Raw genomic sequence first — 18,274 nt, forward strand, 5'->3', positions numbered from 1 at the left:
CATATTTTCCAATTACAACTTGCTTAAATACTAAACAATAAATAACTAACTACTAACCCACTACTAACAACATGCTAAAAACTAACTATAATCTATATTAAACCCACGTTCTCCTCCTAACAACAACGACCATTTTACTTGCTTTCATCGCTCCCATAAATTTCATTAATTCAGTTCTTCCAAATCATGTAGTAGTTCAAATTTAATACTATCATAAAATGAATTTTCCTCTATCAAGTTTATTTCTTTCAATATTAATCTGCAATATTCATATTATCACCTGCCAAACCGACTTCTGGGACTACCAATGTGGTTTCACCGGCGACTACACACCTGATTCCGACTACAAACTAGCTCTGGACTCCGTACTTAGCTCTTCATTCCTTTTAACAAACAACGGGTTCGGGTTCTACAACTCCTCTTTTGGACAAGTTAAGGCGGCTGCATTTTGTCGTGGAGATATCGAGCCAGAAAGTTGTTGGAGATGCGTGGATGATGCTACTCGTGAGATAAGAAAAGTTTGTCCAAATCAAATGGAGGCTGTGGGATGGTACCCTAAATGTTTCATTAGGTACTCAAATCGAATTATGCCAAACAGAGGTATATACTACTACAATTTAGAAGATATAGTGGATGCGGGTTATGATCGATGGAATCAAACCGTGGTGATGTTTCTTGAAACGTTACGAATGGAAGCTGCACGTGGTGGACAGCTACGGAAATACGCGTCTGCAAACGTAACGGAATCTATATTGATAACAATATATGGGTTCATGCAATGTACTCCTGACTTTTCAGAGACAGATTGTGATCAGTGCTTAGTATATGGTACAAGCTTGGTTCGAGAGTACCCTAAAAGTTTAGGAGTATCATTTTACACGCCTAATTGTATTATTGATTACCAAATTGAGCCGTTTTTCAATTCAACATGGTTTCCACCGGCTCGGGTACAGAGTCCGGGCACCACACCTTTTCTAGCTTTGTCACCTTCGAGTGATACAGATGTTTTCTCTGCAGTACCTTCAGGCGAGTACCTTTCTTTCTATCTTCTTTTTATTTGTTTTCTTTGGAATGAAAATCCTAGAAATGTCATGCATACTATCATGTACTCATGGCGGAGCTTTATATATGCATGGAGGGCTTTATATATGCATGGAGGAGCCTTGCCCCCCCAAAGTTTGAGTAATTAATGTGGTTTGTATCCCTTTGGTTAAACACGTTTGGGCTTTTGTATCAGTTAAATTCGAGTTCGTATAAAAGAGATATGATCAAAATATTGAAAGTTAGCAGAATTTGTAATCTGTCACCGTATTAGTCATATCTTATATGTACGAACTCTGATTTAGTTGATTTAAAAGTCTAAGCGCTCGTAACTCAGAGGCCTACAGATTTTTAGTTTATGCTTTTTTTGAAATTCACAGCCTCCCGTCCAATATATATTTTTTTAGGGGGGAAGTAATTTTTTTTCGTTTTTTTCGAATTTTTTTTTCAGACATCAAGATCACATGAAAATATGAATATTTAAAAAAGACACTTTGTGATGAATGTTATTATTTTGGCGGTAAAACGCTCGAAGAAAAAAATGAAAATATTCAATGCATTGAATGTTTTAATTCCGAGTTTTTTTTTAAGGGGTTAGAAATTAGGGAGTTAAAAATTAGGGTTTAGCTATTAGGGTTTAGAAATTAGGGTTTCGGTTTATAAATTATGGTTTAAATTGAATATTTTAACACGAATGGTTTATAGTGTAAGCTTTAGGGTTTAGAGTTTAGGGTAAAGGGTTTTGGGTTTAGGGACTAAACACAATACACTAAACTCTAAACCCTAAACCCTAAACTCTAAATCGGCCTAAATTTCGAATAAAACACTTCACACAAGATGAAAACAAAACGATGCAAATAAACTCAGAATCAAAACATTCAATGCATTTAATGTTTTCATGTTTTTTCTTCGAGCATTTTACCGCCAAAATAATAATATTCGTCACAAAGTGTCTTTTTTAAATGTTCATATTTTTACCTAATTTTAATGTCTGAAAAAATTTCGAAAAAAACCAAAATTTTTTAAAAAAAATTTACTTCCCCCCAAAAAAGTGCTTCCCTAATTTTATATATCAAGAGGGAAGTAACCAATCGGGGGGAAGCAAAATCTTTTTTTTTCTTTTCGTTTTTTGAAAAAACTTTGTTCACGAACATTATAGATTGGATGAAAATATAAACATTTAATAAAGACACTTTGTGATAAATGTTTTTATTTTGGCGGGAAAACGCTCGAAGAACTAATATATAACAAATATCGTGTTTTTCGAGCGTATGTTGAGGTTTTAGATATTAGGGTTTATAGGGTTTAGATATTAAGGTTTAGAAATTTAGGGTTTAGGATTTAGATTTAGGATTTAGATTAAGTTTTTAACACGAACGGTTTAGAGTTTATGGTTTAGGGTTTGGTGTTTTAAGTTTATGGAATAAACCCAAAACACCAAACCCTAAACCCTAAACTCTAAATCGGGCTAAATTTTACTTCACAAAACATGAAGAAAAAAAACGTTAACATTCTTCACGAACAACATTATCTTGAATGTTATTTTTGTCGATTGTTTTCCCGCCTAAATAATAACATTCATCACGAAATGTCTTTTCTAAATGTTCATATTTTCGTGTGATCTTGATGCCTAAAAAAAATTCCAAAAAAACGAAAAAAATAAAAAATTTGCTCCCCCCCCCCCCCCCCCCCCGCTTCTCCCCGATTGGTTACTTCCCCATTAATCCTGCCCCTATATATATATAGGATCCAGTGAGAACTTTTTTAGTGTGAGAACTCTAGGAACTCCAAATACACTAAAATTCGAGCAAAAAAGTGGCGGGCGAGCAAAAAAAAGGAAATTCGAGCAAAAAATAAAAAACACAGACGAACAAAAATTCATAGTCGAGCAATTTTTTTTTTCGAATTTCAAAAATGTAGAACACATTTTTGTTCGACCATCATGTGTTCTACATTTTTTTGTTCGAATTTCAAAAATGTAGAACACATTTTTGTTCGAATTTCACAATTTTTGTTCGCCCGCCTTTTTTTTGTTCGAATTTCAAAAATGTAGAACACATTTTTGTTCGACTATCATGTGTTCTACATTTTTTGTTTGAATTTCAAAAGTGTAGAACACATTTTTGTTCGTATTTCATAATTTTTGTTCGCCCGCCATTTTTTTGTTCGCCCGCCTTTTTTTTTTTGTTCAAATTTCTCCATTTTTGCTCGAATTCCTTGTTTTTTGCTCGCTCGCCACTTTTTTCTCGAATTTCAGTGTATTTTGGAGTTCTCAGGATTCTCATTTGATTTCTCTACTATATATATATATATATATATATATATATATATATATATATATATATATATATATATATATATATATATATATATATAGTAGAGGGATCAAATGAGAACCTTTTTGTGTGAGAACCCTGAGAACTCACGCGGGCAAGCAAAAAAAACAGCCGGACGATCGAAAAACAGACGCGGGCGAACAAGAATATAGGGGCCGACGTACGAAAATTTTGAATGCATGCTTTATAATTTTGTAGAACAACATGTAGCCCATGTTGTTTTTGCTCGAATACCTTTTCTTTGTTCGCCCGCCCGAATTTTTGTTCGCCCGCCCGAATTTTTGTTCGCCCTTCTGAATTTTGCCCCTATTCGAACACATTTTCGTTCTACAATTTTGTAGAACCAAACAAAAAATGTAGAACATGTGATAAAATGAACCTAAATTTTTGCTCGAATACCTTTTTTTGTTCGCCCGCGTGTTTTTTTGTTCGACTTCCCTTGTTTTTGCTCGTCCGCCACTTTTTCGCTCTAATTTGAGTTCTCAGAGTTCTCACTCAATTTGAGTTCTCACTGGATCCTCTCACTATATATATATATATATATATATATATATATATATATATATATATATATATATATATATATATATATATATATATATATGGAGAGGATCCAGTGAGAACTTTTTTTAGTATGAGAACGCTAGGAACTTCAAAAACACTCCAAATACACTGAAATTCGAGCAAAAAAGGTGCATGGGCGAGCAAAAAAAAGAAATTCGAGCAAAAATCAAAAACACGGACGAACAAAAATTCATAGTCTAGCAAAAAAAAAATTTTCAAAATGTAGAACACTTTTTTGTTCGAATATCAGTATTTTTGTTCGAATATCAGTGTGTTCTACATTTTTTTTATTCGAATATCAAAATGTAAAATACAAAAATTGTTCGCCCACCTTTTTTTGTTCGAATATCACTTTTTTTGTTCGCCCTTGTCCCATTTTTTGCTCGAATTGCTTTTTTTTGTTCGTCCGTGTCCCATTTTTGCTCGAATTTCCTTTTTTTGCTCGAATTTCTCTTTTTTGCTCGAATTTCAGTGTATTTTTGAGTTCTCGGGGTTCTCACACAAAAACGTTCTCATTTGGTCCCTCTAATATATATATATATATATATATATATATATATATATATATATATATATATATATATATATATATATATATATATATATATATATACATACATACATACATACATATATACATATATATATAAATATGTATATATAAATATGTATATATATATATATACAAGGTTGCAAAATTTGCTATTCGGGGATTAATCGGTCGGGACTTTAAAAAGATTAATCGGTAATTCGGGGATTAATCGAAGATTAATCGGATTGTACTTTATACATTTAAGTATTAAATTTTAAAAATTATATGTGTAATATAGAAAAAATTCATAAATATAAAAATAAAATTTAACATAATTGTCTAAAATTACTCATTTTGCTCAAAACTATAAAGTTCTAGTTTAAATTCATGTTAAAATATTAATCATTTTTTACTTTGACCGACTTTGATTATCAAATTTGATTTTGACCCATCAATTGACGTTGACCGTTAAATTAAACGGATTTTCGGAATTCGGAACGGATTGCTCTTAAAAATGATTAATCGGGGATCAATCGGCGAGTAATCGGGTTTTTTACATTACTATATATATATATATATATATATATATATATATATATATATATATATATAGTAGAGGGATCAAATGAGAACTTTTTGGTGTGAGAACCCTGAGAACTCAAAAATACACTGAAATTAGAGCAAAAAAGGGAAATTCGGGCAAAAATGAGACACGGCCGAACAAAAAAGGGGGAATTCGAGCAAAAAATGGGGTAGTCGAACAAAAAATGGGAAAGTCGAACGAAAAAAAAACACGGCCGAACAAAAAAAAGAAATTCGAACAAAAATTTTTGAATTAGAACAAAAAAAGTGTTCTACATTTTTGTATTCGAACAAAAAAATGTAGAACATATAGGTAGTCGAACAAAAAATTTGATATTCGAACAAAAAATGGTTTTTTTTGGAAAAAAAAAAAAATTTGTTCGACAATTAATTTTTTGTTCGTCCGTGTTTTGTATTTTTCTCGAATTTAAGTGTATTTAGGTGTTTTTTGGAGTTCCTAGAGTTCTCACACTAAAAAAGTTCTCACTGGATCCTCTCCATATATATATATATATATATATATATATATATATATATATATATATATATATATATATATATATATATATATATATATATATATATATATATATATAGTGGTAGGATCAAGAGGGAAGTAACCATTCGGGGGGAAACGGGGGGAAGCAAAAACTTTTTTTTTTTCGTTTTTTGAAAAAACTTTGTTCACGAACATTATAGATGAGATGAAAATATAAACATTTAGTAGAGACACTTTGTGATAAATGTTTTTATTTTGGCGGGAAAACGCTCGAAGAAGTAATATATAACAATTATCGTGTTTTTCGAGCGTATTTTGAGATTTTAGCTATAGGGGTTTAGATATTTGGGTTTAGATATTAGGGTTTATATGGTTTAGATATTAGGGTTTAGAAATTTAGGGTTTAGGGTTTAGATTTAGGATTTAGATTGAGTTTTTAACACGAACGGTTTAGAGTTTAGGGTTTAGGGTTTAGGGTTTAGGGACCAAACCCTAAACCCTAAACCCTAAACTCTAAACCGGGCTAAATTTTACTTCACAAAACATGAAGAAAAAAAACGTTCATATTCTTCACGAACAATATTATCTTGAATGTTATTTTTGACGATCGTTTTCCCGCCTAAATAATAACATTCATCACGAAGTGTCTCTTCAAAATGTTCATATTTTTGTGTGATCTTGATGCCGGAAAAAAAAAATTAAAAAAAAAACGAAAAAAAAATTTTTTTTGCTTCCCCCGCTTCCCCCGATTGGTTACTTCCCCATTGATCCTGCCCCCTATATATATATATATATATATATGACTTCTAACACATTACACATTTATATTTTTAGGCTGAAATCATTTGATCTTCACCATAAAACATGTCATGTTCACCCGGTTACAAAATGTTTCAAGCTCTACCATTCGTGTTTTCAGGAAATACGAAAAGAATCAATATCGGATTCATAGTTGGTCCAGTATTAGTTGTGTTAGCTGTGATCTCAATGATAATCCTCTACTTTATTTTGCGACCACGCCATAAATTGAAGCGGGATACAGGTCAACATATTATCCTTTTGCTATTATTTTATCGATTAATCTTATAGATATACATGTAAATCGCATCAACTGCAGACAAAGAATATACGACGTGATCATTTAAACCCGAGTACTTAATGATCAAAGAGTTTTATGAATATGATAAGTTAAACAAATCTACGTCTATATATAGGATTTAACTAATTGTTTTTATTGCATACGAACTAGTTAATCTGATAGGTTGGACTTAAAGTAAGAATAAAGTTGTGATGGTGAAAATTATGAAGCAGCCACCCGTTCCTAGGAAAAATCCCACAAATACTCTAAACAATAGGTCCATTTGTACCGGACATTCAACTGGGGTTTGGTGATGATTCACACTACAAAGAATACTGCCTTTTGTGGCGAGATTTTTCTCCTTATAAACCCCCCTATCTCGCCGTAAGTTGTTGCGGCAAGATATGGCCACCTGAAGGTTGACTCCAAAAGTTTGCCGTCATAACTCTTTTGCCACAGTTTTTGCGGCGTGTTTGAGTGGGTCACACTTGTTCTTTGAAAAGGAAAAACAAAGTAAAAAACACTTTGCGCGTCGCTTTATGGCGGCGCTTTGCGTCGCATATAAAAAACTATTTTTTTATTTTTTGCTCTTAACACTTTCGGCGTCACTTTTTGGAGGCGCTTTGCGTCGGAAATAAAAAACCAACTTTTTTATGTTTTGCTCGGACCAATTTTGGGCGTCGTTCTTTAGTGACGAAAACCATTGTTCTTGCGTCAACCTTTTGAGGCGAGACTCGCCGCAAAAAGGTACTGTAAGCAAACAACATTTTGCTGCATTTGCATCTGCGCGCCCAGAATTCTGGGCTTTCTTCCCAACCTTTTTTTGAGTGTGAAATAGTTAATCTGATAGGTTGAATGTGAACAGTAGGTTCGATTGTACCAGAGATTCAAGTAGGGTCCGGTGACAATTCACCCGAAGTAAGTAAGTATGATCGGGAAGATGACGACACGGGGGAGATGAATTCATTCAATCTAAGAACAATATTGGCTGCTACCAACAACTTTTCAATAGATAATAAGCTCGGAGAAGGTGGTTTTGGTCCCGTTTACAAGGTAACAAACAGACTATAACTAAACACGATCATTAAATATAACTTATATTACTTCATTCTATAAACAATGTAGATTTTGCACAGTGACGAGTCTACAATATAACCTGTGGGGTTTCATGACCCCGCTAGACTGGATTTTAGTAGCGAGTCTACATTATAACGAATGGGGTCCGGTGACCCCACTAGTTTGGAAATTTTTTAACGAAGTACTTTTCAGTGTATATGACACCAACAAATTTGACCACATGACCCCATATAATTTTAGGATTTTAGTTTTTTGGAGGTAAACAACCTTTAAAGTACCTTTCAGTTATAATTAGTTGTGAAATTTATTTTAGGACCCTTTGAATTTTGAGATTCTGGATTTGCCACTCATTTTGCACAATTTCATTATTATTAATAGGATGGAAATGAAATAGCTGTAAAACGGCTATCTGGAAACTCTTGGCAAGGTCTTGCGGAGTTTAAGACCGAAGTACAATTAATTATAAAACTTCAGCACAAGAATTTGGTTCGCCTTTTGGGTTACTGTGAAAAAGGATCCGAACGGCTTCTCATCTACGAGTATGTGGTTAACAGTAGTCTCGATACCTTTCTTTTTGGTTAGTCTTTGTTCTTTCATCACAAGAATATTTCGTTATATATGTCTCTCATAGAGCTTTAATTAAACCATAGAGTTTACTTAAACCACCAAAAGATAGCTTGGCGGTTGGGCCCTTGAACTCCTTGAGGGAGGTTGCAAGTTCAAATGTTGGGGTGGCCAGTGAAGGTTTGAGAAACAATTACGGATTATTCTTGATAGGTCGTGTACAAATCAGAATTCAAAATACTCGCCCTCCTGGATAACCTGAACAAGAAAAATGTCACAACTTACATATTAGAGCTTTACTTAATTCAATCGTTATAACTATAATGTCATAGATAGAGTAAAGAGTTGGACTGGCGTAAGCGAACCAATATTGTCACTGGCATTGCAAAGGGACTGCGTTACCTACATGAAGACTCGCGGCTCAAAATCATTCATCGGGACATGAAGGCGGGCAATATTCTTTTGGACGATGAGATGAACTCAAGAATTTCAGATTTTGGCACTGCTAGAATTTTTGAAGGCAAACAGATGGAAGCCGCTACCATGAGAATTGTTGGAACACAGTAAGTTACAAATATGTTTAAGCATGTAAATTAACCCTTTTTACTACTAATTTCTGAGGTCACTTAACGCTTGCGACAGTGGATACATGGCACCAGAGTATGCAATGGAAGGACTATTCTTGACCGCATCAGATGTCTACAGTTTCGGTGTGTTATTGTTAGAAATCATTTCAGGGCAACGTAACAACAAATTTATTTACAATGAGCAGCCCCAAACTTCCTCACAACAGTAAGCATATCACGATTTCTACATAGATTTATATAACTTTTAGAGTATGTTGTCTATAGAACATTTAAATTTTTTTTAATAGTCTGATTATTGAAAGGCTTGGTGCTTGTGGCAAGATAACAAAGGAGTAGAGTTGATAGATCATTTCCTAATTCAAGAGTGTCCAATTAACAACGCTCTTAGATGGATTAATATCGCGTTGTTATGTGTTCAAGAAGACCCTCAAGACCGTCCACCCATGTCAGCAGTTGTTGTCATGCTCGAAGGTCTGTGGTCTGCGAAACTCCCCACACCATCAGAACCTCCGACGTCCTTTGCCAGATCTACAGCTTCTGAACAAACTAATTCCACAACCACAGGTAGTGCAAGTGAACACGTATCTATCAATCTAACTAGGTGGTTCGACCACTAGTTTTTGTTAAGTAAACAACATATGCTTTTTGATTCGTGAGATTATTTTACTTTCTGTGTATTTTATTCAACGTTAAAATGTTTGAAAATTGTAACAAATAATAAGTAATTGAATTGGCCCTTTGTTGATTGAATTGATGAAACTAAATTTATAAACTAATATAATAAACACTACAATAATTGTTTATATATTATACCTCGATCACGACCCAAAGTTCATCTCTTTCATTATTCAACAATTGCTTCCAAGTACTCTTACCAATTGAAACCTTTCTCTTTGTCACCACACCGCAGTAATTCACAAAGGTAGTTTGGTTAGGTCCAATTGGTTGACCTATGTCATTGAACTCAATTGCCCTTACTCCTTTCGCTTGGTTAAAGTGGTTATGCCTCTAGTTCCATTTGGTTCTTCTAGATCTAATTCAAGATCAATACCATCAAATTCATTCTCATCTCTTTCATCTCCAAAGTCAATATTGTTGTCAAAATCATCATCTCTTTCATCTCCAGAGTCAATAGAGTTGTTTTCAATATTGTTGTTTAAATCCAGAAACATATATAAACACAGATTATAAACATATATAAGCAATATAAACAATAAACATCAATGTTATATAAAAGCAGTAGCAACACTAGCATATAAGCAGTAGCAATAAACATGCTACATGTATAGTTTATGTTTACTCTCTTTTATGCAGTAGCAAAAGCAGCATATAATAAGCAGTAGCAACACTAGCAGGTCATATAAAAAAGTTGTAACCATTACAGTTTCAACACATTACAGTTTCAACATAATACAGTTAAATACTTGTCTGTAATACTTATTATTAAGTGCATAGCAGCATACAATCTTTTCAAACACAATTAAGTGCATAACAGCATACCATTCAAAAAAGCACATAACAAAAGGTAACTACTTCAACCCATTTATATGGAGAAAAAAACATCATAACAGGCTGTTTTTGTATGACAACGAATAAAACAGTTGAGGTATAAAGTATAAACAAAGTAGCTAAATGAAAGGGTTAACTGGTCAACATTAGTACAATCCTCGAATGGTGAATTTTAAGATGCAATGACGTGAAGAATTTTAGTTGAAAGCAAATTGGCACTTTTAAGTGCATTTGTCATTGTTAGTTTCATTGATCATATTGACATCTTTATAATACCTACTCAAAATTGTCAACTAAATACCAAACTAAAATTTAATTGATAATCATAAGAAATAACGATAAATAATAAATAACTGTTTAAATTGGAGTTTAAAAGTATCATTAGAAGACATAAAACGAAGACACGGTTAAATAAGATAAACATGAATAATAATCCAATTACCTCGGTTCATGTAAGATCCTCGAAACCTTTTTAAGAACGTCCTCCATTATCAACACGAATTCTTAAAGCTGACTACTGTTAGTGACACATAAAGTGACTATCCACTGAGCATTTTTTTAGTGATACTGTCTAACTGTTTGCAGCTAAAATTAAAGGGCTGCAATTTAGGCACTAAGATATTAAGTCATTAATATGCAATGAAATGTATCAAATACTTTAACCTGAATGAAGATAACATGAAATTCTTACCATAATAGAGAGAATGTCGATAATACACATAACCCGCTATTTTTCAATATCTGGAGGCTATTTCAATGAAAAGATGGCAACAAATATCAATGGATGGCACACATATTGTACCTGCAAAAAATATACATTACTATCACTATTTGAAAATCCATACAGTTTCAATGGACCTTCTTGGTTAGAAGTCATTATTTGACTAAATCTGTTTAGCATCAATCATATAGAAATAATAGTTGTAATAACAGACGATTAAACTGAACAACATATATATACAGAGAACTTGTACATGAATCATAATACAACAAACGATGTTGAAATCGAATATAGTAAAAGAATTAAAATGGATACAAACATTTCAAAATTATAAACCCTAACTAATGAATATAATAAAAGGATTCAAATTCGAGACGAAAAATTCAGATTTATAACACTGATATGAAACACGAACAGCGTTTCAATTAAAAATATAGGGCACGAGATGCTTCAAAAAAATTGACGCAAAATTCATATCGTTTCAATGGAAGATGAAAGAGTATTAGGGTTAGGGTTCATCGTTGTTACATGACTGGTATTGAAAGAGTATTAGGGGATGCACAAGATGGGGAATAGAGTTTCGCGCGCTAAATGTTTCATTGTTAGACCATTTCTAACAGTCAAGTGGTAGTCAAAAAGTGCAACTGTGATTTAGCAATGTCATTTTATAACTATTGTGTCTGTTATAATACATCAATTGTTAAAGTACAAGTCAAGAAATGGTGGCTAACAATTTTATATAATTCACAAAAGTCAAATATGTAACACTATTTGTAGTATAAATATGCATCAATATGTACAAGATAAACACACCATTCTAATATACTTACAACAAGTATTATATTTCTTTCTCTCCATTATCATCTTTGTTCTTACACTTCATTATTAGTATTCTTAATCAAGAATCAAACCACTAAAGGTAGTTATAAGCCTACTGAATTATAACACGTTATCAGCACGAAGTGCTCCGTATAATCAAGGTTTATCTAAGTAAGCACGAGTCACTAATCAAGGCAAGTGTTCAAGTCCGGCAGTACGCTGTTTCGGACCGGTGTACCCTGAGAACAGACGCATAATCTGTTTAAGGGAATTGTGTCAAACACAAGCCCGGTTCAACCTTCAAATCGGTTAGATCATTCTATCTTTTTCCGTTATTATTCAGATTATTTATTATTTATGTTTATGATCTGATTATTTTATTGAGTAATCTGTTATGATTTTATATACTCGTTTCAGTTTCGTATATATTTTAGTACAAACTTAAACATATTCTTGTACGAAACTGAATGTTAATATGCTGATGAATTCGTAACAGAGTGTGTTTAAATTTAAATGTGGTAAGTGATTAATTTAATTTGTTTGATTGATTCGTTGAGGATTAAAAATTGCATTACGGACTATTAAATTATAGGAACTGTAACTGATAGGCTATTAGTCCTATTAAATTGTTTTAGCATATTATATTACTCCAACATAATATGTTATGATGAGTTCTAGATTTTTAATATATTACTCTGCATATGATATGTTGACCGTACTTTTGATTACGCATATTCTTCGTACAAATTTATATGTTTATGTATTATTGATTCATATATTTTGTTGCTACTTGTAATACTACGTATATGTTATTAAAGTAAACTAAATCGTTTATATAAGTTACAATAAAAGTTGAAATAAACTAACACGTTTATGTAACTTTCAATATAATCCGTGACTTCTATATAATTTGTGTATAATTTGATAAATGGACAGAATTATTTAAAACTGTTTGATTCGATTGGTTAATTAAATAACCGATGCTTTAACACATATATGGTTATTAGTTTATTATATGACATGATCATGATTACTATGAGAAATATAGGACCTTTAATTATTTTAATCGTCGAATACCTTTACTGATTATTATAATCTGAATTGAATTACATATATATATATATATATATATATATATATATATATATATATATATATATATATATATATATATATATATATATATATATATACTTATGCTGATTTTCTGCATATAAATGTTAATTATATGTTTGATTAATCTGCTGCCATCTGTCAACATAATTGATTATATAAACTGATGCGTCTTCATTGCGATCTGATCCATATGTCTGTTTTAATTATAGTTCGAGTATACTACTTATATATGGTGTTGTTCCTTATCTAATTGTTGACATGTTTGTATTATATACTCCGTATTAAAACATGTTACTTTCTCCATGGTTCTAAATTAACATAATTGCTTGCTTTTATATTTTGTTAATATTTTCGATTATTTAACGATTTATATAGTAAAATCCGTTTGATGATAAATGTTGTCAACAGAATTTGGCACAAATTTATTGAATAGGTATACGTGAGGCATATGTAAAAACCTATTAGTGGTTGTAAATAGAATTGATCTATTTTCAATTTAAAATTTGTATTTTACTGTTTGCATATTACATACGGGTTACCGTATTTAATTTATGGACTGAATTGTGAAACCTAATGTTCTGATTGATTAACATATTTGTGGATTTAATTTGTGGACTGAAATAATTTGTGATTCATCAAGTTCTTTCAAAGTTCAATGTTGTTTCACTAATTTTCTTCTACTTCATAACGTGGTTCTTTCTCATGTTGAGAATCTTGGAAAAGACGTTCTTTTGCCTAACCACATTGAACCTTGCGAGGTTCTTAACTAAAACCGCTTCATGATGCGGTTCTTACTCAAGCTGAAAAACCTGAGAAGTTCACTTATGTAAACTTTAAGTGTTGGCATCAAAAGATGTTCTTTTGTCTGACTACGCTGAACCTAGTGAGGTACTTGACTGAACCTTGCGAGGTTCTTGGTTGAACCACTCCCCAAGTTAAATGAAAGGGAAGATGATACTCAAATTGTGAGCGCAATTAAAGTTTGGAATCATTTGAATTCTTTGTGCGTAACTATTTCTTGAATACATAAACATCTTATTTAGCTTTACAAATAAGTCCCAAAAGAAAAGAAAACGAGAGTGAATTTGTTGAAAAATCTTGATTAAATAAACCATGAGCTACCTTGAGACTTGAATGGTTTGAATTTTCTAAGATGCCTAGCTTGTTATGTATCACTCATAAATAAATAATTTTAGACCATAACGCATATGTTTATTAAGTGTTATCTTTTATGTACTTCAAATTGTAACTTGTTTGCAGGTAATATAATTTGATTATCTTGCTGAAATATAACTCATTATTTGTTTATCTTATTTAAATGTTTTAGTATGAATCCTTCTGAAATACAACATCAATTAAATGGTAAAGATCTATGTATTATAGATAGTGATAACATACACACTATGATCAAATCTAAGAAATATTTCATTGATTTAAATCAAATGAAGGAATTATAAATACTATATCATGTCTTGCAAACTTGATATAAAGAACGAAAAAGGCAAAAATTCATATTATCAAATGGTACGAATTTTCTGATAAACAATGCCTTGTTTTCTCCCAAATCAAAGAGAAATTTGTTAAGTTTCTCTGATATATATCATAATGGATATGATTATCAGTCAATGATAACCGGAAATGAAAAATATCTATGTAGCACCGAAAAGCGCAGCGCATATGATTAAAAGTACATATGATGAAAAGCGCATATGATGAAAAGCGCAGCACATATGATTAAAATGATATATGATAAAAAGCGCATATGATGAAAAGCGCAGCGCATATGATTAAAAGTGCATATGATAAAAAGCGCATATGATGAAAAGCGCAGCGCATATGATTAAAAGTGCATATGATAAAAAAAAGTGCATATGATGAAAAAGCACATATGGTGATTAATGAAAAGCACATACGGTGATTAATGAAAAAGCACATATAGTGATTAATGAAAAAGCACATATGGTGATTAATGAAAAACACATTGAGAAAGAATCACCAATGTTTCTTGAAAGAATTCAAGATGATATATATGAGGACATGCAAATTTACATGCTGCGATATTATTTCGCATCAGACCAAGTGCAAGTCATAAAATATTCCCCCTACAACTTGCTTTTGGTCAAGAGCCAAATATTTCCCATCTTAGAACATTTGGTTGTGCAGTGTATGTTCCAATTGCGACACCACAACGTACAAAAATGGGTCCTCAAAAGAGGTTGGGAATATATGTTGGATATGAAACATCGTCAATATTAAAGTATATTGAACCTATGACAGGTGACGTTTTTACAGCACGTTTTGCTGATTGTCATTTTAATGAAACATTGTTCCCTAGATTAGGGGGAGAAATGAAAAATAAAGAAAATGATATTTCATGGTGTGAACCTCAATTAAAGTATCTTGATCCTCGCACAAAAGAATGCGAGAGAGAAGTTCAAAAGATAATGCATATACAAGAACTTGCAAATCAATTGCCTGATGCATTTACAGATACAAAAACGGTGACAAAATCATATATACCAGCAGTAAATACTCCAGCTCGAATTGAAATTCTAAAAGTTGGCAATAACGTCACTCATGAATCTTTGCCACGTCAGAAACGTGGAAGACCAATTGGTTCAAAGGATAAAAATCCTCGAAAAAGAAAATCAGCTGATAATGAAGTAAAAGAAAGTGTTCAAGAAGAACCACAAATCAGTACTCCTACTGCAGAGGAGATTGATGATGTCAATACAGAAATTGCAATCAATTATGCATATTCAAAAATATTATGGAACCGAAATGAAATGAAAAATCTTGATGAGAAATTTTCATTTAATGTTGCATATGACATCATGAATAATGATGATGATCCAGAACCAACATCTATGGTTGAATGTCAAAATAGACATGATTGGGCTCAATGGAAAGAAGCAATACGAGCTGAATTAGAATCACTCAATAAAAGAAAAGTTTTCGGATCCATCATTTTCACTCCTAAAGATGTGAAACCTGTAGGATACAGATGGATTTTTGTCCGAAAAAGAAATGAGAAAAATGAAGTTACAAGGTATAAAGCTAGACTTGTAGCTCAAGGTTTTTCTCAAAGACCGGGAATTGATTATGAAGAAACTTATTCCCATGTTATGGATGCAATTACTTTTAGGTACTTAATCAGTATGGCAGTTTCTAAAAATTTAGAAATGCATCTCATGGATGTTGTGACTGCTTACCTATATGGATCACTTGATAGTGATATATATATGAAGATACCTGAAGGATTTAAGGTACCAGAAGCATCAAATGCAAAACCCAAAGAAATGTATTCGATTAAATTACAAAGATTTTATATGGGCTAAAACAATCGGGACGTATGTGGTATAACCGATTAAGTGATTACTTGATAAGCAAAGGGTATACAAATAACCTTACTTGCCCTTGTGTTTTCATTAAGAAAACAACATCCGGATATGTGATCATAGCTGTTTATGTTGATGATCTTAACATCATAGGTACAAATAAAGAGATCTATGAAGCCATTCAACTTCTAAAGAAAGAATTTGAAATGAAAGATCTCGGAAAAACCAAGTATTGCCTTGGTTTACAAATTGAGCATATGCCTAATGGTTTACTTGTACATCAAACAACATATACTGAAAAGATTTTGAAACGTTTCAATATGGACAAGGCAAAACCATTAAGTACTCCTATGGTTGTTAGATCACTCAATGTTGAAACTGATCCATTTCGTCCCTGTGAAGATCATGAAGATATTCTAGGACCAGAAGTACCATATCTTAGTGCAATTGTAGCTCTTATGTATCTTATAAATTGTACAAGACCTGACATTTCTTTTACAGTTAATTTATTGGCAAGGTTCAGCTCTGCTCCTACCAAAAGATACTTGAATAAGATCAAACACATATTTCGATACCTTCGAGGAACTACTGATTTAGGATTATTTTATTTTAACGAATCAAGACAAGTTTTGGTTGGTTATGCATATGCAGGTTATTTATCTGATACACATAAAGCTAAATCTCAAAATGGATATGTATTCCTAAATGGAGGTACTGCAATATCATGGCGTTCTCAAAAACAAACACTTGTTGCAACATCATCGAATCATGCCGAAGTGATTGCATTACATGAAGCTACTCGGGAATGTTTTTGATTGAGATCAATGAGACAACTCATTACTGATTCTTGTGGACTAGAACGCGATAAAAGTCCAACAACTATCTATGAAGATAATGCAGCTTGCATAGCACAGATGAAAGAAGGGTATATCAAAAGTGACCGAACAAAACACATACCTCCTAGATTCTTCTCATACACTCAAAATCTCATTAAGGCCAACCAGATTGAAATGAGATACGTTCAATCAACAACTCTGCTGATCTTTATACCAAAGCACTGTCAACTGCTATTTCCAGAACACACGTTCACAATATTGACATGAGTCAAGTTCAAAAGATGTGACGACTCATTGATGTCTACTTGAGGGGGAGTCAACCTTATACTGCACTCTTTTTCCCTTAGCTAAAGTTTTTATCCCACTGGGTTTTTCTTTAGCAAGGTTTTTAACGAGGCAGTACAAGTTGTTCGCTACTAAAATTGTCATCCAAGGGGAAGTGTTATAATACATCAATTGTTAAAGTAGAAGTCAAGAAATGGTGGCTAACAATTTTATATAATTCACAAAAGTCAAATATGTAACACTATTTGTAGTATAAATATGCATCAATATGTACAAGATAAACACACCATTCTAATATACTTACAACAAGTATTATATTTCTTTCTCTCCATTATCATCTTTGTTCTTACACTTCATTATTAGTATTCTTAATCAAGAATCAAACCACTAAAGGTAGTTATAAGCCTACTGAATTATAACAGTGTCAGTTTTTTTTTGTTTTTTGTTTTTTTTTTGTCAAACATTGAGTAGGGTGATGTGGTAAAATCTGATTGAAAATTGATTGAAAAATAATTAATTTATAATAAAAATATAATTAATGAAAAATTGTGATTGGTTGGGAGAAAACAAACGCACCTTCACATTTGTGTCACTTTGGTGACTGACGGATAGAGACAAAACTAATTGACGCTCTGTCAAGGGCCGTCAGTTTTCGTCAATCTTTTACACGTCATCTGACGGGGGAAACTAACGGAGGGTTGGAAATGGTCTTATGGTTAGGGTTCCTTCTATAAGGAATATGTGGTTCATCGTTTTTCAAGGATTTAGGGGATGTGAAATGTCGAAAAGA

General features: G+C 32.3%; 1 protein-coding gene across 1 annotated transcript; it reads left to right on the forward strand.

Moving 5' to 3' along the window:
* Window positions 1–218: 218 nt before the first annotated feature.
* LOC139855124 (cysteine-rich receptor-like protein kinase 25) lies at window positions 219–9,477 on the forward strand. The gene is made up of 7 exons (XM_071844373.1): window positions 219–1,026; window positions 7,501–7,685; window positions 8,088–8,286; window positions 8,382–8,491; window positions 8,610–8,836; window positions 8,916–9,065; window positions 9,249–9,477. The coding sequence occupies exons 1-7, from the start codon at window positions 219–221 to the stop codon at window positions 9,475–9,477; spliced, it is 1,908 nt and encodes a 635-aa protein (XP_071700474.1).
* The last annotated feature ends 8,797 nt before the right edge of the window (window positions 9,478–18,274 follow it).

Source organism: Rutidosis leptorrhynchoides, chromosome 6, assembly GCF_046630445.1.
Source record: "Rutidosis leptorrhynchoides isolate AG116_Rl617_1_P2 chromosome 6, CSIRO_AGI_Rlap_v1, whole genome shotgun sequence".
NCBI classification, from domain to species: Eukaryota; Viridiplantae; Streptophyta; class Magnoliopsida; order Asterales; family Asteraceae; genus Rutidosis; species Rutidosis leptorrhynchoides.

Excerpts from the sequence above, each read along its gene's own strand:
- LOC139855124 (XM_071844373.1), top strand. The coding sequence starts at position 219 with ATGAATTTTCCTCTATCAAGTTTATTTCTTTCAATATTAATCTGCAAT. Across the intron at positions 7,686-8,087 it reads GTTTTGGTCCCGTTTACAAG|GATGGAAATGAAATAGCTGT; the intron begins GTAACAAACAGA and ends TATTATTAATAG. Across the intron at positions 9,066-9,248 it reads CCCCAAACTTCCTCACAACA|ATGGATTAATATCGCGTTGT; the intron begins GTAAGCATATCA and ends CAACGCTCTTAG.